Here is a 27,138-nt window from a genome sequence, read left to right as displayed (position 1 = left end):
ACTCACCCAGCACTCAAACAGGAATTTTTTGATTTTTAAAAGTAGAGGTTTGGGTCAGTGGATGAATGGTGAACTTTAAGCCAAGCTGTATTATGATTAAAGGGTGAATAGACCCCAAGTCCCTGGAAGTGGCACAGTAGTATCTGATTTTAAGGGAGTAACTAAGTAACACATAGCAACTGATGCAACATGTGACATTTGATGACAATCTTTGTGGGTAAAGTTGTATATCCTGTACTTTGGTAGGGAGGAAGCGTTGATCTAGTGACAGGGAAGGGATTAGAGGGCTTCATCAGTGATGTAAAGATGACCCCCAGAATGATGTAGTGGACTGTAATCCCCCTGTCTGAGAGAAAAGCAGTTTGGAATATGACCAAACAAAGAAGAAATTCAGTGTACCATAGAGCAGGAATTGATATTTTCCTCCTATTAAACATGTGTAACCTTAAGGGTACTGTTCAGTCCTTGATGAGCCTGCCTGAAACTTCTGAAACTTAATGACGCAATTCTTCAGGCCTTTCCTTATGCAAGTAGTCCATTTCCCACATGAAGTAAGCAAGGCTGCTTGGATGACTAAGGGTTTGCAGGATCCAGTCCAAAGTGTGTTTTACCTTTTTTTTTTTTAAATTTTTTAAAATATGATAGCATCACAGTAGTGTTGCTGTAGTTTAAGTGAAAGACAAATCCCTGTCTTCAGGCTATCACAAGTTTCTAAAAAACTTATCGTTTGGTCTGAAGTGCCTCATGCTTGTTCTCAGGACAAAGGCAAACTACTTTTGGAGGTTTGATGAAAATTCCATGTGGCCGCCTGAGTTATTTGAGCTTTGGTGGGGGATAGGGAGGAGCGGTCTTCCATGCTTTTTTAATTTGAAAGATTTCCCAGATTTTTTTCCCCTTTATTTTTTTGGCCCTAAAATCCAAAATCGCTTAATATTTATACTTGCTGGGAAGTTTGTCCTGCATGAAGACAGGTGCCTTCGATGTATGAAGTAAAGTGTTTGAAATCGCTATACAAAAAATGTTCACAAAGTGACTTGTAACTATATTTTTTTAAATGTACAGAGATGCCGAGCTCTCTCTATATGCACAAGAGCATGTGCAATTAATTTATGTAACTCCAGCAGGAACTAAACCAGTATACAATTCTACTTTAAAGTAAAGTGTGAAAATGTAAATGTACATTTTATTTTGGAAACTTAGCCATTTTCCTGCTCTTCTCTAGTCACTGTTGTTTTAAGAAAATAGGAGAAAATAGCTGAGCAAAAAAGGGGCAGGACATATTTTACTTTCTACAACCAAGAACAGAAGGAGGCTATGTGTAATATATATGCTAACTGGTACCTTTGAAAAACAATTCACGGGCATGATTTGTGGTGTCCTACTCTCTCGCTTTTTGCCCAATTATTAGCTTCTTTCTAAGAGGGGAGATTTTGACATCAAAGATAAGGGAATGATGCAGTGATTTCATATACTATTTTATTTTATTTTACAGTTCTCTGGGCCAGGTCCTGAGCTGTGCCCATTTATACCCACTGAGGCTCTTGCCCTCTGTCTCAGCGCTTATACAGACTTGCTGCTGCTTGAAGGAAAACTTTATTCTTCTTGTACATCTGTAGAGAACATGTTTCAAAATACACCGATCTACAAGATGATTTATCGTTTTATAGCGTCATGCAGAGACACTACCACTTGAAACAGTTACTGATTCTTATGAGATTTTCCACTTATTTTAAAACTGAAATTTAATTTACACTGATTATTTAGTGTCGTGTTCTCGAAAGTAGGAAGTTGAAATTAGAAAAGTTCAAAATATTGTATACACAAAATATGCATTTACATTGTTACGTATGACTGTTTAATAACTCGTTTACATGAATCTGATAGAGAACATTACATGTTTTACGATCCCTCTGAAGTACTGTCACTTTTTGTCAGCCCTGGGTTCTCCTCCCAGGGAGATGCCAATAGGTTTGGGGGTTACAAATACCTTCCCATTCCTTATGGATAAATGAGAGGAGATATCCCGATTTTTTTTTTTTTTACCTGTGGTAATATGGAGTCACGGTACAGGAGAGGTTGGAAACTACTACTTTAAACCTTTAAAATTCTTGTCAAAACTCTTGTTTTCAAGTCTTTGTGGTCCTTATTTCTGTGTGTTTGCAGAATCAGGCATAGAGAGGGAGATTTGCATCGACTTCAGTAGAAACAGGTTCAAGCACAGACTGTTGTACCAATAAAATAAAAGCCAGCAGGATCTTATTAAAGGGAAAAAGGCAAAATACCACATTTATTGTGAATACAGAAAGAATCATAGTAAGCAGTTAGTTCTAGTTATAACATTCCATTCAATCTCATATTTATTCACACACACACACACAGAGGTTCTGCAAGGTTGTTATCATAGTTACCAGCCTTAGAGTTGCTCATGCCAAGCCACTGGCCAGGTGGCCTGGACATGAGGAGGGAGCAGGGCCTTGTCAGATGCTCATCTGATGCTCCTGGAAGTTGGTTTGCAGAATCAGACCCCAAAGTTCTCACTTTTTAGAGTCCATTTTTATAGGAATTTCTTCCTATGCCAGTCTATGGGAATTGCTTCATCATGCTGTTGCTGAATCAATCAGCAGATGGCACATTTCTGACGGCTCCGTGCTGCTAGATGTTATCTTGTTCTTTGGTTCTCCCATTCTTGAGGCTGTTGGGTGGATTCCAGTCTGCCCTCCGGGGGTCCTCTGGTTATTTCCACTTGATGCCTTCTTCAGCAGATGGACACTGGATTCTTAGGCTGGCACCTCCCTGATCATTCAGTTATTATCCACACCAAGCATCCATCCACATACATCCTCTATCTCTATTTTAATCACAATTGTTAATACAACAAAAGGGCGGGAAGTCTCTGGGTGCTGTTTCTGTTGTTAGAGTATTGCTTTGAGTCTCTCTCTCTGTGAATTGCTTTGAGAACAGACTCTGTCTTAGAACGTACTAACACAATTAGCAGCTTGCAAGTTTCACACATAGAGGGAGAGAAACAGTACCAAAAACCAAGAGACCTCTTAATTAATAATACCCTGGAATTTAAATTATGGGGAATCAAACTCATTTGTGATTTTAATACAGAACTTCTTTAATATGATCCAACAAGACAGGATTTTCAGGTACAGAGAAGACGGTTGCCCCTTGGGTTGAAGACCAATAGCAGAAAACAATGTGTGCGGTAGGATAAATGATGCCTTCCCCAGAGCAGTAAGCATAGGGGAGTCTCTGTGGGTGAACCTCTAATATTTCAATGTATTTATATTTAACATAAAAAACTAATTCCAATATTTTCAAACTTCTGTGCCTAACAGGCATGGGATGTGAATGCTTAGCACCTTTGAAAGTCAGGCTGCTTTTTTAGAGGCCTAATTATTGAGGTGCCTAAGTTTATGGCATCCAAGTTTTAAAAAGCTGGCCTAAAACAGGTCTGGCAATATGGTCAGTAAGTTTCCTATTGTTCAGAGTCTCATAATTCAATGGTAATATAGAATGAATTGTTAGGTAAGACCCCTTCACACCCAGAATGTAAGGAGAAACTGACAAACCGTTCAGTAAAATGTTTTAATAGCCAGATATCACGTTTACTAGTAGTTTTGTAGTGAAAGACGTTCTGGAGTTTAAGGTGACTTCGGGGATGGGGGGGGGGGGGGAGAAAAAGCTAGTGCTATTGTAAAAAGAATCGGAAGATATAGGCTCCTCAGCATGTGGAAAAATAAGCAAAAACTAATTTCATGGTCTAGCAGGTTTGTTGTTCCCTGGCAAGTTGCCTGTCCGTCAACCTTTGGCTCTTCTACTTTGGTTTAAATACTATTACTACTTTGGTTTAAATACCAGAGAAACCATTTCCAGGCAGATTCTTGAACAGTGCTCATGGTCTAAGAATCAGTACTTACAAGAAATGAATTAAGAGTAGTTTGAGGGAAGGAATACTGAAATGATACTTTGTAAATGCATGGCAGCTGTTAAAATTATACCTGCAAATTAGCTAACTTTTACGTCCGATCAGATTATCTGATTTTGCTTAAATGCTGACTTTTTGTTCTTGTTTCTTCCTTCGCATATTCCCCCTTAATGTGTTACTGAATTGTTGTGCATCCAAAAAAGGTATTTAAAGGGTTTCTTTTAAATTAATAATTTCTAAATGCTGCTCACTGTGTACCTTATATAGCTCTTTTAGATGCACTGATTTTATTACAGAAAATAGCACCAAATATGCCTTCCCCACATTTTAGTGGCTTGCTAACAGACTTTTCCAAAATTAGATATACAGATGGAGCAGTTTGTTGTCAGTGATAGAACAAGTCCAGAAAAGAATCTGAACTACTTGTTAACACCCAAACTTGCCCATGTGCTGCAATGCTATTGATGCGGTATGATTGATGGGAGAAAGGGGGAAATGGATGATGTTGAGATAATAAGCAATGAAGGTTTTCCCTTGACTTCAGCGGGTATTGGAGTAATTCCCATATGACTAACTTAGAGGGAGGAACACTGACTATCTAATTTTAAAAAAAAAGGACTACTTGTGGCACCTTAGACTAACAAATTTATTTGAGCATAAGGTTTTGTGAGCTACAGCTCACTTCATCGGATGCATGAAGCTGTAGCTCACAAAAGCTTATGCTCAAATAAATTTGTTACTCTCTAAGGTGCCACAAGTGCTCCTTTTCTTTTTGCGAATACAGACTAACACGGCTGCTACTCTGAAACCTATCTAATTTTTCCCTGGCATCCATCAGTGTAGTATCTGAACCATCTTGTAGAGTATCTGAGTATCCTGGCTAGAAAGACAATTAGGGAGGCCACAAAGTCTTATTAGAGGGTTTGAATGTAATTTGTCATTTTAAGTACATTCATATCATTTATTTTAAAAAAGCCCTAGCTGTATTCACATTTAAAAGCTAGACTTCAAATTGGACTTTGATATGTACAATTGATTTACATATCTGAAATGTTTGTTCATCACCAACAGAATCATCAATTTCTTGGCTAAGATTTCATCAGAGAATGAGTCATTCTCCAGATTTATCTTTTCTTCCCCATTCCCACGTCTGCCTTATTGCCCAACCATTCTCTTTTTAATATGTTCATTGTATCTCTTACTAGGCACATCTGCAAATTCTTCTTTAAGATGATAAAGGGATCTGGCACTGGTAGCAGCTCCAATATTTAAGTTGCCTAACAGTTCCCATCATAAAAGAATCTTGCCACCTTTTTTCTGTTTTGTTTTGAGAAACTCTTAATACTTTCACTGCTGTTTGATCAGGCCTTTGAAATTTGGAAAAAGCCTTGAGGCTACAGATGCATTTTGTTTTCTCTGTTCAGGGCAGAGCTATACATTGTTTAAAAACTCTCTGCTTTTTCCTTTTTCTTTATTCCATCCCTGAAAAATGTTTGGGCATTTTTCTAAAAACCTGGGCCGAAGCTGCTGTCTTAGCTGTGGCACACACTGCACTGAGAAAGCCTTATACCTCTAGTGGTAGATGTTTGTGCTGAGGTCCCATGTTCAAATGTTGATTTGAATTGAAACAAGGCAAGGGGGGGGGGGGGAGGCGAAGTACATTTCATCTAACAAATGACAGAAAGTTAGAGGCAAAAGAATAGATTAGCCTATTTTCCCTTAATTGTGAAGTGTTGGGTCTTCCCTTCTTGCAATAAATCCTGTGGGAGGGAACTAAAGAGGAGGACCTCTATGCAAGGATCTACCTATGAAATTCTTCCCTGGGCATTCCATCATGAGGATGAGATTTGCCCTTGCTCCCACACTTGTAGTCTCCCCAAGCATCTGCGCAGATCCTGGGGAATCACCGATGTGTCAGAACTTTCCTTTCCTGCCCCCCCACCCCCGACAGCCTTCTCTACTGCCTGGCAAGGAAAGAGCACCCCCAACAGGGGATTTTGAGGTGGAGGGGTGCTCAGCAAGGAAGGCACTACAGCCTCAGGTTATATGACCTTTCCTGGGGAATCCCAAAAAATCCAGAGTGGGGATAGGGGCTGCCCACCATTGCCAACCCCCAGACAGCCCAGTGCCCATGTTTCTCCCTTTGCAGATCTCAACACCTTCTGTGGGGTTCTATAGTGAGGAGGATATTGTGGCAGAGGCAGCTAAGCAGGAGTCACACCTGAAGTGTTCCCTCCTATGCATGGATTTTTGGGGTACAGTCTGACCCCAATGGAATAAAACTCTATTTTCCACCTGCTGTAGAGCGCCCCTTTTAAAAATAAGGTCATGTTCTATTGTTTTCTGCTTTGAAATGTGGTAGGGGAAGAGACTCAAATAATGTTTGCATTTTTCACCAGGGAAGAACAGGTTGTTTTCCTTTAGTAAACTTCACCAATAAACAATTAAAGCTTAATTAATATAATTTATTATTTTCCATTAGTTTTCTGTCATTTGTGATGTCAAGTTCACTTTTTAGCCCACCGACTTGTTTAAAAGAATTTCACAGTGTTTTGGACAAACTTACTTTTTTCTATAGTCTTTGTTATATTCTAACTTTGAAATAGTTGGCTGGCGTTTGAGAGTTTGAAAGAAGGCATGTTGTGAAAGGCATAACTGTTGCCTTGAATGTAGAGAAAAAGCTTAACCTTCATGACCCATATATATATGGGGGGGGCGGGGGGGGGAGAAATGGTAAAGCTGACTAGGATCATTCTTGAACAAACAACATCGTTGCTAACTTCACTTTCTATTTTCAGCTTGAATTTGAGATAACGCTTTTTCTCTGTTATGTTGCAACGTTCAATTGCTTTCAAATGCATTTCCAAACACTGTGGCATTATTCAGCATGTCCTCTAACCCAGTTCAGAGCATGTCTAGACAACACCAGGAGCTGCCAATGCCTTGTCTACATTAGCTCCCTTTGTTGCTGCTGGGGATGGAACTGAACTGTTGGTAGCAACAGTGTGACATTTTAGGCAAAAAAGCCTTTTTTGTCACTTACATTGGATTTGGGGAAGAGGGAGGGAGAGACCTAGGTCTTCTGAGGTTTGTTGGTATTCTAGCAGATTGCAGAATTCAAATTAAAGTGTTTTTGGCATAACTAATGTGGTGAATTCTCTGCAGTTCCCTTTGAAATGCCTATCAAATTATTACAATGCAACCTGCAAAACCTTTTACAAATCTGAGAACCATAAAGCTGTCTGCAGAATGTACTAAAAAACATCCTGCCTGGGTCTGAATGGAAGCTAACCCTGCATACAACTAACTTTGGTCAACTGACATTATACTAGCCAGATCTGTTCTATGATATTAAAAAAGAACTACACTGGAACAATGGAGCCATCTTCAGGGGATGGTCATGGTCTGGTTTGGGGTTTTTATTTTATATATAAAGTTTTAAAACTGTGCTATGTATTAAAACCAACCCCTTATCTGAGCCTCTGTGGGGCTCTCTCTGTTTAGGGTAACCATATTTCCCAAAGTAAAAATGGGACACTGTGTGGGGCTGGCCTGAACTGCCTGGCATCACTGCTTGCCCGAGCGCACACTCTGCCCGCACTGGGCTGGCCTGAGCGCACCCCTCAAGGATCCCCTGCCCCCATGCCGACCGGGGGTGCCTGAGCCCCACGCTACCTGAGGTGACAGCCTGAGCCCTGCTGGGCTGATGATCAGTTGACAAGAGCAAATGGGACAAATGCCCATTTTTGCCAAAAAAGTTGAGATGTCCGGGACAGGGCTTAAAAGGGGACTGTCTTGGCCAAAATGGGATGTGTGGTCACCCTATCTCTGTTGCTCTAATGGAGATTCAGTTAGCTGTAATGTTACAGCAGAGCAGTCAACTTGTGTCATGTCAAGACTATTACTTTTTATTAAACTGGTTGAATATAATTGGTTACTTGCTGTTTTAAGCACAGTGTGAATATTGTGGTTTGAAAATAGGTTAAAGCCACCTTTGATGCAAATATTTGTGCAGTGGCTGTACAAACTGGAGAATAAGATAGACCAGACATTATAGCATGAAGCTCTTGCTTTGTATTCCTGTAGAAAAAGTACAGAGGATTATTTTTTGCAATTATCTGCTGTTACAATTACCAAATTTCTGTGATTTTCACCATTCCAAGGGGCAGTTCTGCAAAGCTTCACATCTCTGAGTCAGGATTACTCACATGAATAAATGTTACAAAATTGGGCCCTTAACTACTCAATAAGAAACTACTCAATAAAAAAGGTCTGGGGAACCTATGTCACTGCTGGCATAGATGATATAATTTTACTAACTACAATGGGGGAATCTAGCATCAAGACTCATAGGTTCAATACTTCTCTTGAACTTAGTAAGTTACAAATTGGAGCAAGGAAGAACAATTAAAGCTAAGAGCTGTACTTTGGAAAATTGTCTTTGAGAATTGTATAAGGAATGTGACCTCAGCTTGTGAAGTATAATACTGTTCCACATTTTATACATTTTAGTGGTCTTTAACATTTGATTGCTTTTTGCCCTTTATAATCCTTTGTTTTCCTCCAGTGCTTGAAAGTCTCAGGAACAACTGCTGCTGTGTATTCTGTGTAAATGTTTTCAATAAATGAAAGATCTACTGCTGGTGAACAACTTGAACATCGCCTCTTTCTTATAAATTGCTGACTGTTTTAGATTTTTAGAACACTAATTTGTGAATGAAATTAGACCCCTTCATGTATTTTTGTGCTCTGAAAACTGAATCTGTAAAAAAGGCCCATTGTTACTGCTGATATCAGTTCCCTATGTTTTTCCAAGTCACATTTGCTTTATTCATTGGCAAATTCTCTCTTTGTTACTGACAGCACAGAAAGGGCAAAACAATTGTGGGGAAGGGGAAAGGAATCAACTGGCTACCCCGCAGTATGAATCAGTAAAATTCCTGGCAAAGATCTGCTTTGAATCTTTATTGTATGTGTTGATATACAGTCCAGAAAATATTATGTCATTCTCTTGATCTAATTCCTGACTGACTGCAGATAATTGTTGTTGTGTTCATGTCCCAACAATTCTTTGTTTTCTAATTCTGGGATGAATAGGTTTTTTCTTCCCTAAACCACTCAAGCTTTCCTGGAATATAGGACAGAGGCCTCAAATCAATTATCCCTGTCTTGAGAGAAGCTATCTAAGACTTAAATGGTCCCTATTACCATAGAATCTGAAAAGTTAATATATTTATCCTCACAAGACATCTGTTAGGTAGGGAACTACTATTATTCCCATTTCACAGATAAGGACAGAAAGAGTTGTCCAAGCTAAAAAGTCCCAATCTTATTAATCTCTCCTCATACGGAAGCCGTTCCATACCCCTAATCATTTTTGTTGCCCTTTTCTGAACCTTTTCTAATTCCAATATATATTTTTTGAGATGGGGTGACCACATCTGCACACGGTATTCGAGATGTGGCATACCAGGGATTTATATAGAGGCAACATGATATTTTCTGTCCTATTATCTATCCCTTTCTTAATTAGTCCCAGCATTCTGTTTGCTTTTTTGACTGCTGCTGTACATTGAGTGGATGTTTTCAGAGAACTATCCACAATGACTCCAAGATCTCTTTCTTGAGTGGCAACAGCTAATTTAGACCCCATTATTTAATATGTATAGTTGGGAGTATGGTTTCCAATGTGCATTACTTTGCATTTATCAAGATTATATTTCATCTGTTAGTTTGTTGCCGTCACGCAGTTTTGAGAGATCCTTTTGTAGCTCTTCGCAGTCTGCCTGGGTCTTAACTATCTTTAGTAATTTTGTATCATCTGCAAATTTTGCCATCTCACTGTTTACCCCTTTTTCCAGATCATTTATGAATATGTTGAATAGGACTTGTCCCAGAACAGAGCCCTATCCTTCCTGTATAGGCTCCCCCTTTCCCAAAAGTTTCCCCAGTTCCTAATAAATGTAAACCCCTCCTCCCTACACCATCATCTCATCCGCACATTGAGACTCTGCAGTTCTGCCTGTCTAATTGGCCCTGTGCATGCATGGAATTGGGAGCATCTCAGAGAATGCTATGAGTGTTACAGTAACTGAGCCATATAATATATTTGCAAACTTGCCTTGTGTATCTGAGCCCTGCCTACCTGGAAAGAAACTGCTTATAACATGAAAAAATAATTAATACTATAGTCATATACTTTATGCAAAATGGCGCACAATTTACAAGACTTAAGGCATTTATAAAGTACATAGTATTCAGGGCCTGGTTTTCAGAAGTGCTTAGCACCCATAATTACAGCTGGAGTTAATGGACGCTGTGGTGGCCAGCATCTACAAAAAGTCTGGTCCTTATGTGACAGAAAAATGCATATAACAGTACACTGAAGAGCCACTAAGATCTATCGGAAAACTTTGAAAATTCTTCTAATTAGGCATAATTCTACCTATATATTGTATTTTCTACACCATATATCCCTGTCCTGTTTTTATTAGTAGGAAAATAGTAGGAAGACCTACTAACATTCTTTATTCTCTTGATGTCATACCTTTCATTTCCATGTCAATGAAATGTGAAATTGCAAAATAGAGAATTATGACAAACAAAAGGACCACCAAAAGAAAGTGTGCTTTTAAGAAATACATATCCTGTTCTTGTACAAGAGCCCTTAAAATAATATTAATAATTAATAGTAATAATCATAATTAATAACATAATTAACGTGACTGATATTAATCCTTTCTATTAGAATAATGTTTTAAATTTTTACATATAGTAATCATAAGGTCTTGGAAATGGATGCTTGCACTCTTGTCAGTAAAACTTTTGTCAGTCAGGAGTGTGAAGAAACACATACCCCTGACTGACATAAATTACGCTGACAGAAGTGCCGGTGAAGACAGTGCTGTCGGTGGGAGATGCTGTCCCGCCGCTATAGTTACCGCTGCTCATTAGCAACGGTTTAATTATGCCAATGGAAGAGAGCTCTCCTGTCTGCATAGAGCAGCTGCATGGGAGGTCTTAAGCTGCACAGGTGCATCGATACAGCTGTGCTGCTGTTGAGTCTCTAGTGTAGACATAGCCTAAATAATATTACATAATCTGTGTTTTACAAGATGTGTGATATTACTGCCAGGCATCATTTTGGAAAGAACTGTAATACTGGTGGAAACTAGATGAGCATTTTCAAAGAATACTTGTGCAGTCCAGGCATTAGCAGGCTTCTATAAAAATCAGTATTTACAGCTGTCATTTATTTTGAAGGATAGTGAATATATAATGAGTACTGATAAATCTTTACCGAGGAATGTGAATGAAATCAAGACTCTCTAAGGCTATGTCTACACTACGCAGCTTTTAGCGACATGGCTGTGCTACTACTGCCGTGTCACTAAAGGGCACGCAGTGTAGCTGTTGTTTGCCTGCTGACAAAAAAACTTGCAACCCCAACAAGCAGCAGTGGCTTTGTCGGCAGGAGAGTGCTCCTGCCGACAAAGCGCTGTTCACACCAGTGCTTGTCGTCGACCAAACTTTTGTCTTTTGGGGGTGTGTGTTTTTTTTAACACCTCTGAATGACAAAAGTTTTGTCTTTCACTTGCCAGTGTGGAAAAAGCATAAATTGAAGTGTAGCATTAGCATTAGAACACAGTATTAGGAAATTAATGTTGAATTTTTCAGAGCTAACTAGGAAATGTAGACCCATATCTCATTGAAATGAATGCGAGTTGCTTGACTAAATCTCCTAGTCAATGTTGAAAATCTTAACATAAAGGTTTAAGTATTTTGTCTGTTATAAAACTGACTAGATGCAAAAGAGATGAGGCTCTATCTGAGATGAATACTTTGTATGTAGAAGGTGCTCAGATACTATGATGAAAAGTGGCAGTATCAAACCTCTAAGATAGATGCGGTTTCCTAGACCAGTTTGGGTCTATAAGGCTGTATGGAGTTATGCTATTTTGCCAGCAAGGGGAGGCAGGTGAATCTGAAGTTTAGAATTCCAGGGCGCTCAATCCTCTTTAACCTTGTTTTTCTCTTGGCAGCAGCAGGCTTGGACCCATTCTTGCTTCTTGGATCTAAAGAGAGCTTTAAAACAACGCTGACTATGAGTATAATGTAGGCTTTATACACTGCTCAGTTAAGCCCACTTTCTGTGAGGCTGTATGCACAGACAACTGAATGGGAAGTCTCCTGTTGAAGCGCTGTGGGTTTTTGAGACTCCGCCTTTTTGTTCTGGCTATCTCTCAACACAATGAATAAAACAGCGAAGTTTAAAAAAAACCTGATATTTTTTTCTGATTTATTTTGATTTTCTAAATTAAACTTAACTAAAATGGGAAATTACAACCATCTGTCCAAAGAGCTAAATTCCCTTAAATCAAATAAAACCAATACATTCATTGTGTCTTGCGCTGCAAGCTGAGAAGGAACGGGGATTTTTCATTCTGTGAAAACTTCTGAAATTTTGAACCTTTTTTGTTCCTCAGTGGAATGGGGAAAAAAACCTCACAATTTTGTATAGAATGGCCCTCCAACTGGCCAGGTGGGAAACTGCTGCCCAGCTCCCCAGGGACTCCTGCCTGATTTCCATTGGAATTTTGGTATGATCTCTCGGAATATTTTGATGAATCAGCATTTTACGATCTGTAATATCTATACAGTAGTTACTCTATTGGGACTTGTGACAAAGGAGTTTCATGTAAGGTAGTGGTGCCCAACCTTATTACACAGGAGGGCCACATAAACCTAAGAACAACCTTGTGTGGGTCAAATAGATTCTACATATTTTAATAAGATTTAAAGTTACCTTTATTGACTTACACAACAAGCTGAACTTAAAATATATGTATTCAGACAGGTAGTTTCTATGTATAGTATTGTCTATTTACCCACTTGTGAAAACTAAAATGATGAAAACATGACAACAAAATGCTAATGAATTGGCTGTTTGTATATTGTGTTGAACCAGTCTGCGGGCCTTATGAATTGCTCTGGTGGGCCGTATATGGCCCACAGGCTGTAGGCTGGGCGCTCCTGATTTAAGGGGAATGTGGAGTACTACTACCTGAGTAGCCTAATAAATATACCTTCTGGGTACTGGGGAGTGCGGCAAGGAGTGCCCTTTGCTACACCCATAGAATAGGTACATTCACCTTCCATGCTCCATCCTTCCATGCTCCACCCCTACCTTGTTCCAGGCACACATGCTCAACCTGTGCTCTGAACCTAAAACCTATATAGCGGCCTCCTGAGCTGGGTGCACTGAGGAGAGAGGGCTACGTGTTTGCTCCCTGGGCATTTTTCTTCTCTCCCCAGTGCTCCCATACAGGAAAGGTTATAACCTTGTAGTGCACTGAACTGTGTAAGTAAAACAGATCATTTCTATCCTGGGTGCCTGAGGCTGCAGGTATTAGTTGAGTTTCAATACTTTTGAGTTTCCTCTTTGCTAGAATGAAAGCATGTTTCACGTTAATATTGAGTATTTTTTCTGTTATTGCCTTGCTCAGCTCCTTTTGTTCTCGGGAGAGGAACAAGACAAAGCTGTTCTTTATTTCTCTACCTCTTAGTCATTGATGCTGAGCCTGGGGGCATGAAACAGTAAAACAATTGGAGGAGCATTTGGTTGACCCCACTGGTGGCTCAAAACACAAGGGAAATTTTCAAAGCAGTGTGTGGGCAGTGCATGTTCTTTGAAAATATAATCTCCTCAATGGGCGCCCAAACTGCCTGGATGCTCAGGTTTTATTAGGCATCCAGCCACTGGCACTTTCTGACTTCTGTATGCTCTCCAGGTGCTACTGTTTCCTTATTTTCAGTTCTCTGCCTGGTCCTAGGTCACTGCAGACACTTCAGTAATCGTCTCATAGGACACCTGTGGCATCCAGAGTCACATTATAAGGATTAAAGAAACAAACAAAAATTGGAATAGATTTAATACCTCATACTTCAGGGAATAAGTCAACCTCTGATTATTGGGGTTAGTAATTTATTCTATTATGCCCACTGCAGAGTTTATTGTGCCTTCATCTGAATAATCTGGCACTGCCCATTGATGAGGCCAGGATCAGTACATTGATCCAATATGGCAATTCCTATGTTCCTAGGCATACAATTCCTGAATAATTTGGTGTGGGGTGTGCATATCTATATGAAAATGATTTGTAGTCTGTAATCCTGTGGATCATGGCATTTTGATAGTGCTCGAGGCACAAAGACATCTGATTGGCTAACATTAGTTGTGTTCCTGCCAATTCTCTGAAATGATTTGGGGGCAAGAATGGCAAGTGCAGTGGTGACCCTGACTGGTGTAGTGGAATGGGGGTGGCACTGCAGGAAAAAAGGGATCAAGATTTGGTGACCCCATTCGAGGGATCCGCTACCTCTGAGTGCTGTGGAGCTGTTCTTTCTGTGCCACAGCAGGCAAGGGTTTAGAGCGGTGAGAAAGAAGCAAGGGCAGTGTCATAAATATAAAGGGAAGGGTAACCACCTTTCTGTATACAGTGCTATAAAATCCCTCCTGGCCAGAGACAAAACCCTTTCACCTGTAAAGGGTTAAGAAGCTAAGGTAACCTCACTGGCACCTGACCCAAAATGACCAATGAGGGGACAAGATACTTTCAAATCTGGACGTGGGGGAGGGGGGAACAAAGGGTTCTGTCTGTTTGTGTGATGCTTTTCCCGGCAACAGATCAGAAATGCAAGCCTTCCAACTCCTGTTAAATTAGTAAGTAATCTAGCTAGAAAATGCATTAGATTTTCTTTTGTTTAATGGCTGGTAAAATAAACTGTGCTGGAGGGAATGTATATTCCTGTTTTTGTGTCTTTTTGTAAATTAAGGTTTTGCCTAGAGGGATTCTCTATGTTTTGAATCTGATTATCCTGTAAGGTGTTTACCATCCTGATTTTACAGAGGTGATTCTTTTACCTTTTCTTTAATTAAAATTCTTCTTTTAAGAACCTGATTGACTTTTTCATTGTTCTTAAGATCCAAGGGTTTGGGTCTGTGTTCACATCTACCAATTTGTGAGGATTATTATCAAGCCTTCTCCAGGGCTTGTGGGGGGGGGGGGGCGTATTTTGGGGAAGATGTCTCCAAGTGGTCTCTTTCCCTGTTCTTTGTTTAAAACACTTGGTGGTGGCAGCATACTGTTAAGGACTGTTAAGGACAAGACAAAGTTTGTACCTTGGGGAAGTTTTAACCTAAGCTGGCAAGAATAAGCTTAGGGGGTCTTTCATGCAGGTCCCCACATCTGTACCCTAGAGTTCAGAGTGGGGAAGGAACCTTGATGCAGCATGAGTGGATTTGCTGCTCCATAGGTTTATTGGCCATGTTCCACTGTGGAAGGGAAGTGCATTTACTGAGGGGCCCTGTGGCAGTGTTGCCACACAGCAATCTCTGTGTGTGTGGGTGGGTGGATTCCTTCTTTCCTCTAGTCCCTGAAGAAAACCACTTGGGCTGTGTGCTGAGTTAAGTATTTGATTCTTAATTCTTCTCTGTTATTCAGCCAAGTCATCCAGCATTTTTATGGGTCAAGCGTTAATGTGAAAAGCTCTCCCACATCCAGATTGCAATCCTTGCTACTAGGGACATCTAGTTCTCTTTGCTTGCTTGGTAACACCATTTTGGTACCAGCTGCTCATTTCTTTAGCCTCCTTGTGCTAACTTTTATTGATGGGCATGAACAAAGGCAAAGTCATTACAAACAAGAGTGGTAGGCTTCAAAATTGCCACCGTCTGAATACTTAGAGTAAGAAGTACATTTCAGTTTGGTATTAACTTAGTATTCCAGGTGTAGATCTTATTCAAGGTCAAATTGGTGTATTTTGAACACTATTCATTTCCTGATACTGCACAGTGTTTTGCTGTGGGAACCTCTCTTGTTATGGACAAGTGGGCAGCTGAGTAACCGAAGGAGAACAAATGAAAGACAAAATTTGTGTTATTATGTAAAGGGCTGGACAATGATCAGAAGAACCATGTATGCTTGTTTAGGTTAACAGCAGGGTCTCTTTCTTCCTTGTTTTCTCATAGTTGTCACTTTTAATGTGGTGGGCACTAACTCCTGCAGCTGTAAAGCAGAAAGGGGGGAAAGGAAAAAAAAGAACAGACAGCATTATTAAATAAAGATATTCATTTCTATGTGGGATGTTTGTCTACAATTGGGAAATAGACACAATCCCTCGTTAATTATTTTAGCAAATGAAATTCAGCCAACCAATTTAAATTGTATAGCTGGGAAATTCATCCTGCAAAATGTACACAAGTCAACGATATAATGGACTCTAATCTAATAGGATAAAACAACAAGAATTGAATATGTGAAACTTCTTTTCTTCCTGAGGAGAATATATTTGATAGATCTAATTCATTCTATTGTACTGGATTTTAGTGAGAAAAGGTTAAGTTAGATCAATGTCTTTCATAATCTAGACACAGTTGCAGACAGGTTTACTTTTATGAAACACAGTATCTTTCTCCAGACGGTCAGTTATCTTATGGTGCCTTAGATGCTGTAGAGTGATGTGACTTCAAAGTTACCCTTTTGCCTTTATTGGGCTCTCTAGTTCTGACAGCATCTACCTGCCCCCAAGACTGTAAACAATGGCATATTTCACTGATTCTTTTTGGCAGAGTAGGGGTGGGAGAGAGTCCTTGAACTCATCACACTGAGTAGCACAAGAACACTTTAACTTAGAACGGAACATTCTAATATAAAGCTGTGAAACTCATATCTGGTTTTGATTGATTTGTACTCATGGAGGGCTTGACCTTGCTGACTATGGAGCAATTCCTAAACTCCTTCAACTCCCACCAAATTGCCAGTGGACAAACGTATCTATAGTTTAACTTCATTGGTTTGAAGGATAACCAGAGATTAATTTGGCCCATTGGGAGTTGCGAATACTCAGCATTACAGGATCAAACCCTGGGTCATTTGCTAAACAACAACTTTAGCTCTGTTACTCTGTTTGTATCTTCAGAAAGACCCACCATGTGATCAACTGTCACAAGTTTCATTATCAGTGTAATTATGGCTCTGAAACCAGTGAAATGTTTGCTTAGGAGGAATGGGGGAGGGCTGGAAGAGGTTCAGCTGAAACACTACTTTGCTACAGTTTTTGAACTCAATCCTAATGTGACTTGAGGTTTTGGAATGAAATTTTCACACAGCACCTCTCTTTAGTGCCTTACTTTTTCCTTGGCACAAATCCATGGATTTAAGCTGTGGATGGAGGTCATTGAGGGTAGGTTGTGTCACATGTAATTGTAGCCAGTGTAATGAATGACCCTGGAGGTGACAGAAAGCTGATGAAGGCTGGCTGATATTGGGAAGCCTAAGTGATTGACAGCAAATACTGAATGCTAGAGACTTCTGATTACTGGAAAATGATGTAAATGAGGAATATTTGTCTAATCCTCTCGCCTCATCCATATAGGCGCCATCTATATTTCTCAGAAAAAAAATAAAAGGAAGGGCAAATTCTTCTTATGCTTATACCAGTAACTCAGGAGTAAAAGCAGAGTAAGTGAGAGGAGGATCAGGACCATATTCAGCACATGGCATGCAAAGATATCAATGAGACTGACAAATTTTCAGTGTTACAGAAATACCCATCTGCTGCTGATTAAAACATCTAATGAGAACAAGAAATAAGGACTATGTTTGATTCAGCTTATAGCTCCTCTCCCTCCTGTCCTCTTTAATGTTTTGAATACAATACAGTTGAAAACACATTGATCACTGTTCAGATTGTGTTTCAATACATTAGGATTTTGCCACATTTTGAGCTGAAGTTAAGATTTAAACTGAACTAAAATAGTTCCTTCAGGCTTTTCATGGGAGTGTAATTACCATACAAAGACTCTTTGGTTAAATTGCAGTCATATTTAGCTCTGCCTTAGAAAACCAAAACACTGCTATTAAAAGCTTTCCTCATACGTGCTGAAGAAACTTGAGAAACTAATGAAAGAAGGCATATGTTATTGGGAATACAATTGAAATTATTTTTATTGAAATAATCATGAATTTAATTCTTTATAACTGGAAAAAATAATCCCTTCAGGACCAGCCTCAGAAATAGCCTCTCTGGTACAGCAGTAAAGACATGATTGCTTCTTAGAGACTAACCAATTTATTTGAGCATGAGCTTTCGTGAGCTACAGCTCACTTCATCAGATGCATACCGTGGAAACTGCAGCAGACTTTATATATACACAGAGAATATGAAACAATACCTCCTCCTACCCCACTGTCCTGCTGGTAATAGCTTATCTAAAGTGATAATGTATACCTTCAGATCAGCGGCACTGCTATGGGTACCCGCATGGCCCCACAGTATGCCAACATTTTTATGGCTGATTTAGAACAATGCTTCCTCAGCTCTCGTCCCCTAAAGCCCCTACTCTACTTGCGCTATATTGATGACATCTTCATCATCTGGACCCATGGAAAAGAAGCCCTTGAGGAATTCCACCATGATTTCAACAATTTCGATCCCACCACCAACCTCAGCCTGGTCCAGTCCACACAAGAGATCCACTTCCTGGACACTACAGTGCTAATAAACAATGGCCACATAAACACCACCCTATACCGGAAACCTACTGACCGCTATTCCTACCTGCATGCCTCCAGCTTTCACCCTGACCACACCACACGATCCATCGTCTACAGCCAAGCTCTGCGATACAACCGCATTTGCTCCAACCCCTCAGACAGAGACAAACACCTACAAGATCTCTGTCAAGCTTTCTTACAACTACAATACCCACCTGCAGAAGTAAAGAAACAGATTGATAGAGCCAGAAGAGTTCCCAGAAGTTACCTACTACAGGACAGGCCTAACAAAGAAAATAACAGAACGCCACTAGCCGTCACCTTCAGCCCCCAACTAAAACCCCTCCAACGCATTATTAAGGATCTACAACCTATCCTAAAGGATGACCCAACACTCTCACAAGTCTTGGGAGACAGGCCAGTCCTTGCCTACAGACAGCCCCGCAACCTGAAGCAAATACTCACCAACAACCACATACCACACAACAGAACCACTAACCCAGGAACTTATCCTTGCAACAAAGCCTGTTGCCAATTGTGCCCACATATCTATTCAGGGGACACCATCACAGGGCCTAATAACATCAGCCACACTATCAGAGGCTCGTTCACCTGCACATCCACCAATGTGATATATGCCATCATGTGCCAGCAATGCCCCTCTGCCATGTACATTGGTCAAACTGGACAGTCTCTACGTAAAAGAATAAATGGACACAAATCAGATGTCAAGAATTATAACATTCATAAACCAGTTGGAGAACACTTCAATCTCTCTGGTCACGCAATCACAGACATGAAGGTCGCTATCTTAAAACAAAAAAACTTCAAATCCAGACTCCAGCGAGAAACTGCTGAATTGGAATTCATTTGCAAATTGGATACTATTAATTTAGGCTTAAATAGAGACTAAGTCATTATGCAAGGTAGCCTGTTTCCTCTTGTTTTTTCCTCCCCCCCCCCCCCCCCCCCCAGATGTTCTGGTTTAACTTGGATTTAAACTTGGAGAGTGGTCAGTTTAGATGAGCTATTACCAGCAGGAGAGTGAGTTTGTGTGTGTATGGGGGTGGGGGGGATGTGAGAAAACCTGGATCTATGCAGGAAATAGCCCGACTTGATTATGTAAAGAGTTGTCACTTTGGATGGGCTAGCACCAGCAGGAGAGTGAATTTGTGTGGGGGGGTGGAGGGTGAGAAAACCTGGATTTGTGCTGGAAATGGCCCACCTGATGATCACTTTAGATAAGCTATTACCAGCAGGACAGTGGGGTGGGAGGAGGTATTGTTTCATATTCTCTGTGTATATATAAAGTCTGCTGCAGTTTCCACGGTATGCATCTGATGAAGTGAGCTGTAGCTCACGAAAGCTCATGCTCAAATAAATTGGTTAGTCTCTAAGGTGCTACAAGTACGCCTTTTCTTTTTGCGAATACAGACTAACACGGCTGTTACTCTGAAACCTGTCATGATTGCTTCCGGCACTTTTAATATGCCATATCTGATCTGGGAGTAGGGTCTTAGTTGTGGCCCATCATTTTTAATCTTTAAACACAGCCTTGAACTCCAGAATTGTTTCTCTTTCCCAAAGTTACTTCTGATTTTAACGTCTGCAGGGGAAAGGGAGCAACTTGCAAATCTCAGCCTGATAAACACAAACAGGCAAATCTCAGCCTGATAAACACAAACAGTATTATCACAAACGGTATTATCACCTTGAAGTGAGTTTAATTTGCTTGGGTACATTTTATAGAGAAAAGTTGGAAAACAGAAAAAAGGAACTAAGGGGCTGTAACAGTGACTTACCTTCTCTCTGTCAGATGTAGCTACTTTTTCAGTTTTCTTGCTGGGAGTGTAGTTTAACCCTCCAGCTACACCAAAAATCTACTTCTGCCAGTCTAACAAGAGTTCAGATCCTTCACCCTGTCTTTTTCCAAGGTCATAGGCATTCCCCAAGGGTCTATCTATTTTTCCCATTACTAGGGTACAAAAGCAATACCCCTCAGAATCCAAAGGGGTGTTAAACCATCTAAACTCCAGCCTTAGGGCCCTCAGCCATGAAATAGCATCAGGTCTAGTCACCAACTCTCTGCCACTTTTCTTCCACCAAGGCTCTTTTCTAACTCTGCCACAGTCCCTTAATTGCCCTCTAAAGAGTTAGCTCTTTCTGGCCTTCAGGTTCTAGCCAAAATAATACCTCCTCCTCATGGTATCATATTCAGCCATCTGTCTGCATGTCCAGTCCCTCTCCCTAGGTTGTCCCAAGCCATTTCCCTAGTGCTCCAAACTCTTTCCTAGTCTCTCAGTAAAAAAGCTCATGGCAGATCCCAGTACCCACCTGGTGGCTTAGTTCTTATACAAATAAGCACCCTGTTCTTATATCTGCACTCTTCCCAGCATTGTTCATTGTAGTGTCCTATTATTCTCGTTCTCAAATTCTCATACATTTTACATTGCCTCTGGGAATTATAAACCCCCAAATGCTTTGGTTCTGTGCTGAACAGGGAATAGGGTCATGATATTGTAGCCTGCCTTAAAGGGACAGCATGCCTGTTACAAGGATAATTGTGCTATAACAGCAGAGGTTAGATTTAGCCACCCACCCCCATACCAGCACTACTGTAGTGACCTTTGGTTTTCTATAGAGTTTAAGATTTCATTAGAAAAAAATTTATTAGCTATTAATTTGGGGATGGTAACTTTTCAAATATCAGTTATTACACTGTTTTGCTGTGTACGAAGTTGGTCTCTGTCCCCCTCTAGTGATTGGATTATGGTTAATGATCCTCTATTACCTTCAAACTAACAATTACCCCTTTATCTCACGCAGACAACTTGTCCAGGGGCCTTGTTCTGAGTGGAAGCAATAAATGAGTGGTGCAAACTGTCCCCATTCATATCAATGGTCTGTTCTGAAGCAAGATGGTGACAGTATAAACCATTGTTTACCACTCATTTACAATTTCTTGGGCCCAGAATAGCTGGAGCTCACTGCATTCCAGCTAATACCTTCTCTCTTTCCAAACACGTGCCATTCTACTACTATGCCACAAACTGCAGAAGATGGGAGGCAACATATGAAGAATCCTCCTTATGCTTTATAGGGCTGCAGAAGAGCAGAGAACCAGGGCCTAAAATTCAATCTTTAGGGGGATGTACAGGAGCTCAAATAAAGCTTCGAGGTTCAAAGTACATTGCCCAAGTCATTAGTATTTCTGCATCTGTGAATTCCAATTAAAAGTCACCTTCCACAGAAATGGGGTACCAGTTATGTAAGTCTTATACCTAGGCACTTTAAATTTGCCTCTTGGATTTCATTTGTTTATACTGTGAAAATAGGTTTCAGTTTCTGCCCTTAAAAATAACTATTTTATTCTTCAGTGGTGGTCCAGATATGACATGGAATGATAATGCTATTGCACTCTTACACTATCTGTAAGACAATGCAGAATTCATTTCATAAAGGTAACTTATTCTCAGCATATCTTTTCCATTTTCCAAACTCTCTAGGACAGGGATTCTGAAACTTCATTGCACCATGACCCGCTTCTGACAACAAAAATTATGAGACGACCCCAGGAGGGGGGACCGAAGCCTGAGTCTGCCTGATTCCCATTGCCATGGGTGGGGAAGCCAAAGCCAAAGCCCGAGCCCCACTGCCCTGGGTGGGGAAGGGATCAAAGCCGAAGCCTAAGGGCTTCAGCCCCAGCCAGGGGACCTGTAACCTGAGCCCCACCGCCTGGGGCTGAATCCCTCGGGCTTTGGCCCCGGGCGGTGGGTCTTGGGCTTCAGCCCCAAGCCCAGCAAGTCTAAGCTAGTTAGCTAGTTGCACCCACTTTGGAGTCCTGACCCACACTCTGAGAACCACTGCTCTAGGACATACATGGTGAGGCAGACATTTGCTGTGAAACCCCATATGACCACATGTGTAGCCAACAATTTTTGTTTTAATCAATCGTCTTATTATATGATTGGTATTCATTTTTGTTTTTTAAGGTTTGTTTCCTGCTATTTTAAATCTGGCTAGCCATGCTCATATCAACACCAATGCCACCTGTGGTGAGAAGGGACCAGAGATGTTCTGCAAACTTGTGGAACATGTGCCGGGCCGACCTCTACGCAATGCACAGTGCAGGGTGTGCGACCACAACAGTGCTAACCCCAAAGGCAAGTTTATGATGTTATATCTTTTTGGTCCCTTTCCACACTTTCACAGGTCTGTGTGTAAGGTACATATCTGCCATGAATACCTATTAATGTTGGTCTGTATCATTGTGGATGGAATTGACCTTTGTGCAGAGTGCCAGCATGAGGCTGAAGTACCACTTTAGCCCTGAGGATAGGCCTAATAATGATTTTCTGCACAGGGGTCAATTTCACCCTAAACATGCTTTATGGATGATTGTTATGAGGAGAAAAATATTCAGCATGCAGCTTAAAAATACTAAGAAAAAATAAGATAATGACATTTATTCTTAAGAGAATTTTTTTGTTATTTAAAAACAGAACAGCACCCTATCTCCAATGCTATAGATGGTACGAATAACTGGTGGCAAAGTCCCAGCATTCAGAATGGGAGGGAATACCACTGGGTCACCATCACCCTGGATCTAAGACAGGTGAGTAATACCAGATGTGTAAAAGAATTTATTTTCTATGTGACATAAGCCTAATAAAATGATTGCAGCTGTACTTGATAGTTTTTAGGGACCCAGACAATTTACAATTAATTATAAATAGGTACTATACAGTCATTACAGCCTTTAGATGAAGGTAAGATCTGATGGATCAGTCTACTTAATTTAAACAACCATGTTTTGTCAGTCAATCAATTTGTTTAAAAGCATATTACTTTGACAATGATGCTGTTGGAAATTTTAGTTGGGGTTGAAATGGGAATTAAATTGTCTGTTTACCAAAACATATACTCTCCCTTGATGAACATGGGATATTTTAATAAAGGGAGTAAACGTTTTGGAGTAAGATCTAGCCAAAAAGTGCTTGGAGGCGATTGTAAGATAACAGAGTGCAGTATGCAGCCTTTGATCTGCAGTAAATACGATAATCAAGGTACTGGATTTTGGAGGAAGTAAGTAAGTTAGAGAGTGACTTTGGCTTTGAGAATAACTGAACATAAGTCAATTATTGTTTAATAGTTCTCAGAATGTAAACTTTTCAGTTAGTTTTACATTATCTAATTTATGACAACTTTTTCATATTGTTTCTGTCTTTGAGCTTATTTACATTAAATACAAAAATGTGGTAATACAATGTAATTGTTAACAAGAAGTTCAAAGTCATGTTTCCCAGAGCAACTAAACATGCAAGTACACAACTTTTCATGGATGAATTCTCAGGAATAAAAAATGATACACACATGCGATGGGACTGAGATAACACTGCTGTCAGAACAGTAGCTTTTGGATTAATTGACTGTGGTCTTACTTTGCAACTTAATATTTCACTAACATAGCTTATGGCAATTTTTTTGCCCACCTGCTCCTCCTCTCCCCCGTTTTTTTTTTTGGTAAAAAAAAATTGCCTACCCTTAACTTTAGCCTTTAAATGATCCCATTAAGCTCTGATGCTGAACCATAGGGTAAAAGAAGGCTTATTTTCCACTTTTTGCTGCTTCTACTGGTATTGGTTTTGATCATCTTGTACTCAGGAGGGAACTCCAGAGAAGAAAACTCTGAGAGAGTCCATTGTGGAGTTTCCCCCCAAATTGTTCTAGGGCCTAGGGCTTATACCCCTGATTAATGAGCAATGGTCCTGTGCCCACCTAACCAAACTCACAGAATCTGGGGAAATCACAGGAGACCAGGTCTATCTGTGGTGAAGATAGTTCCTCGGCACTGGCTCGGTGGTTTTCTTACAATGCAGCTTGGAGTCATGCTGCCAGGTTCCCCCCCGCTAGGGCTGGCTCTAGGCACCAGCAAAACAAGCAGGTGCTTGGGGTGGCCCATTTCTAGGGGCAGCATTCCAGCGCCGGCCATGCTGCCGCTAGAAATGTGCCCCCGCCGCCGCAGCTCACCTCCGCTCCACCTCCGCCTGCTCCCCCGAGCACGCCGCTGCTGACCCCACTTCTCCCTCCTCCCTCCCAGGGTTGCCATTTCGCGCGGCAAGCCTGGGAGGGAGGGAAGAGAAGCCAAGCGGCGGCGTGCTTGGGGGAGGCGGCGGTGGTGGAGCGGAGGCGAGCTGGGGAGGGGAGTGGTTCCTCTACCCCCCACCATTACTTCCTGCGTTCCCCCCCCACCCTCACCCACCTCCGCTCCGCCTGCTCCCCTGAACGTGCTGCCCCGCCCTCGCCTGAGAGGGAGGGGGGAGAAGCGGAGCGGCGGCATGTTCAGGGGAGAAGGTGGAGTGGAGGTTAGCGAGGGCAAGGGGTTGCGCGGGGGGGGAGCTGCAGGAAGCAATGCGTGGGGGGGAAATGCGGCATGCCCGGGGGGGAGGTGGTGCCAGGGATTTGGGGAAGGGGTTGGGAAGGGGCGGAGTTGGGGCAGAGCTGGGGGTGGGAGGGCACAAAAAAAAACGGGGGCGGTCAAAATTTTTTTAGCTTGGGGTGGCAAAAATCCTAGAGCCGGCCCTGTCTCCTGCACCTCTCCTAGGTCTGAGGCTCGATGAACCTTTTGCCAGCTTGTCCAGAGGGCTTGGATTGCATGACAGGTCTCCACAAAAAAGATGAGAAAACCAATTTCAAGGAACAGTTGGTTATTTTTTTAAAAATGTGCTTCTGAGAGTGTGTGTAAAATTTATCAGTCTTCAATGAACCTTTTCATTGCCCAGCATAAGTTCTTTGAAAATCAGGACTCACTGATCCTTAACACCACAAGGTGGGTTGGTAACACTAGAACACGTCTAAAATCATGGAGAAATTCTGCTCATTGACAAAATGCAGATTTGTGAATTACAGTTGTTAACAAGGTTTTGCCAGGACGCTCTGGACCATTATGCAATGCAGTTTTGAAATAGAAAGCTTTGAAATAGAAGCTTTGTCTGAGATGCTTTAAAAAGAAGCAAGGGCTGAGCTAGAATTTAGTTTTCTGTTTAATTAGGAAGCAGCACAGCATTGTGGAAACATAATCACAGAATATCTTTTGTCAGCTACAGAGTATTTAGATGGGAATTTCTTGTTATGTGCCTAGTTTGCATTATGTTTGGTTTGTAAACAGGAAGGAAGTAGCAGAAGGGGGCCTTAGCTTTTTGTCCTCCCATAATACTCTGCCAAATGGCTTTCCCATAATATTTGTACTCTGAAAACAGACCAGCTGACCTGCCCTCTTACTCCTTTATTCTCCCTGGTCTATGCACTATTGATGGTGCCTCAAATACATATCTTTTCTCTTCTGATACATGCTCAGATTCATTAATTTGGTTTGAGAAGTTTCTCCTCTGAGAAGCTTTTCCTCTGTGTTTCCTTAGAGCACTGGAAACAGAAAAGACATTTAGGGCTATGTAACATGCATGTAAATTACTACTCCACAAGGAAGGATTTTGGTTAATAAAGATTGCTTGGGGTCAATGAGTTATTAGAGCACTGATTTGTTGATTTGCTCAGAATGTTAATACTGAGCAAATCGGTGCAAGTAAAGGGTAACAAAGGAAACTTAATGCATGCATGAATAATTTTAGGGATTTTTGGTAAATGTTTATTTCTAAAGGTTGATTGTGAATGGATTAGAAATATTCTCTAGTAGTATTTTGCATTTTCTATTTTAATGAATATTTCAGAGTTTTATGAAGAATCAATGTCTGTAACTATGTACATTGCTCTCTGTGGTTAGTATCAGTACTGTCAGTTACTTTCTTTAGATTCCAAGATTTGTGCCATATATCTCCCATATCTTAAATTAGTTTCAGTTTATTTTTGTTTACAAAACTTAAGTGTTTTGTGATGTGAATAACTGTTATTTATCATCCATTCTGTTATTTTATAAACCTTAATAAAGGCAATTAGGGTACAGGGAGCAGGGAGGGTTGGATGGGGGTGGGATCCCGGGGGGAGCAGTTTGGGGTGGGGGGTCCCAGGAGGGGGCAGTCAGGGGACAAGGAGCAGGGGAGCTGGATGGGCAGGGGTTCTGAGGGGGGAAGTCAGGGGGCAGGAAGTGGGAGGGGGCGGATAGGGGGTGGGGACCAGGCTGTCTGGGGAGGCACAGACTTCCCTACCCGCCCCTCAGGCCAAAAAGTTTGCCCACCCCTGGTGTATAGCTTAGTGTTGAGGCATGCTATACACCACTCTGCCTCAACGCTGGGGCAGCTGATGTAAATTGTGATCAGTCCACTAAGGTCAGTTGACACCAGCTGAGGATTTGCTGCCATGTGTTCACTGGGTTCTATTGGTGGGAGCTTCCAGGAAGCAGAAATAAAAATCAACTATGTTCTAGCTTTCACCTGTGTTTTTGTAGTCCAGACACAGCTGGGCAGAACAGCAGGGTGACAGATGCTAGTTAAAAGAAGAGTGCTGGCTAATAAGATGGTTATATTGTTCGTTAGGTCTTTGCCTTTTTGGAATCTCTTTTTTACATGCAGAAAAAGTTAAGCATTTTGTAGGGCCAGCCAAGTGGGTCCTTTATAAACCATCAGTACGCAACATGGATCATAAAACTAGGTACACAGTATTATGGCATATCTCTCAGCCTGTCAGGACCCA

At 41.1% G+C, this 27,138-nt stretch overlaps 1 protein-coding gene across 4 annotated transcripts in view; it reads left to right on the top strand.

Annotated features, from left to right (window-relative positions):
• The window catches only part of LAMA1 (laminin subunit alpha 1), a 157,215-nt gene that overhangs the window by 17,819 nt on the left and 112,258 nt on the right, over positions 1–27,138 (top strand). For 3 of the 4 annotated variants that reach the window (XM_048840308.2, XM_048840309.2, XM_075125308.1), the window contains 2 exons: positions 22,485–22,655; positions 22,995–23,107. In XM_048840308.2, the coding sequence (XP_048696265.2) occupies positions 22,485–22,655; positions 22,995–23,107 (284 nt within the window). Of the gene's footprint in view, positions 1–14,642; positions 14,658–22,484; positions 22,656–22,994; positions 23,108–27,138 lie in introns of those variants that run through there. The other variant, XM_048840310.2, reaches the window with a different exon arrangement.

Source organism: Caretta caretta, chromosome 2 (genome assembly GCF_965140235.1).
Source record: "Caretta caretta isolate rCarCar2 chromosome 2, rCarCar1.hap1, whole genome shotgun sequence".
Taxonomy (NCBI): domain Eukaryota; kingdom Metazoa; phylum Chordata; order Testudines; family Cheloniidae; genus Caretta; species Caretta caretta.
This window is presented reverse-complemented; position numbering and strand designations above follow the sequence as displayed.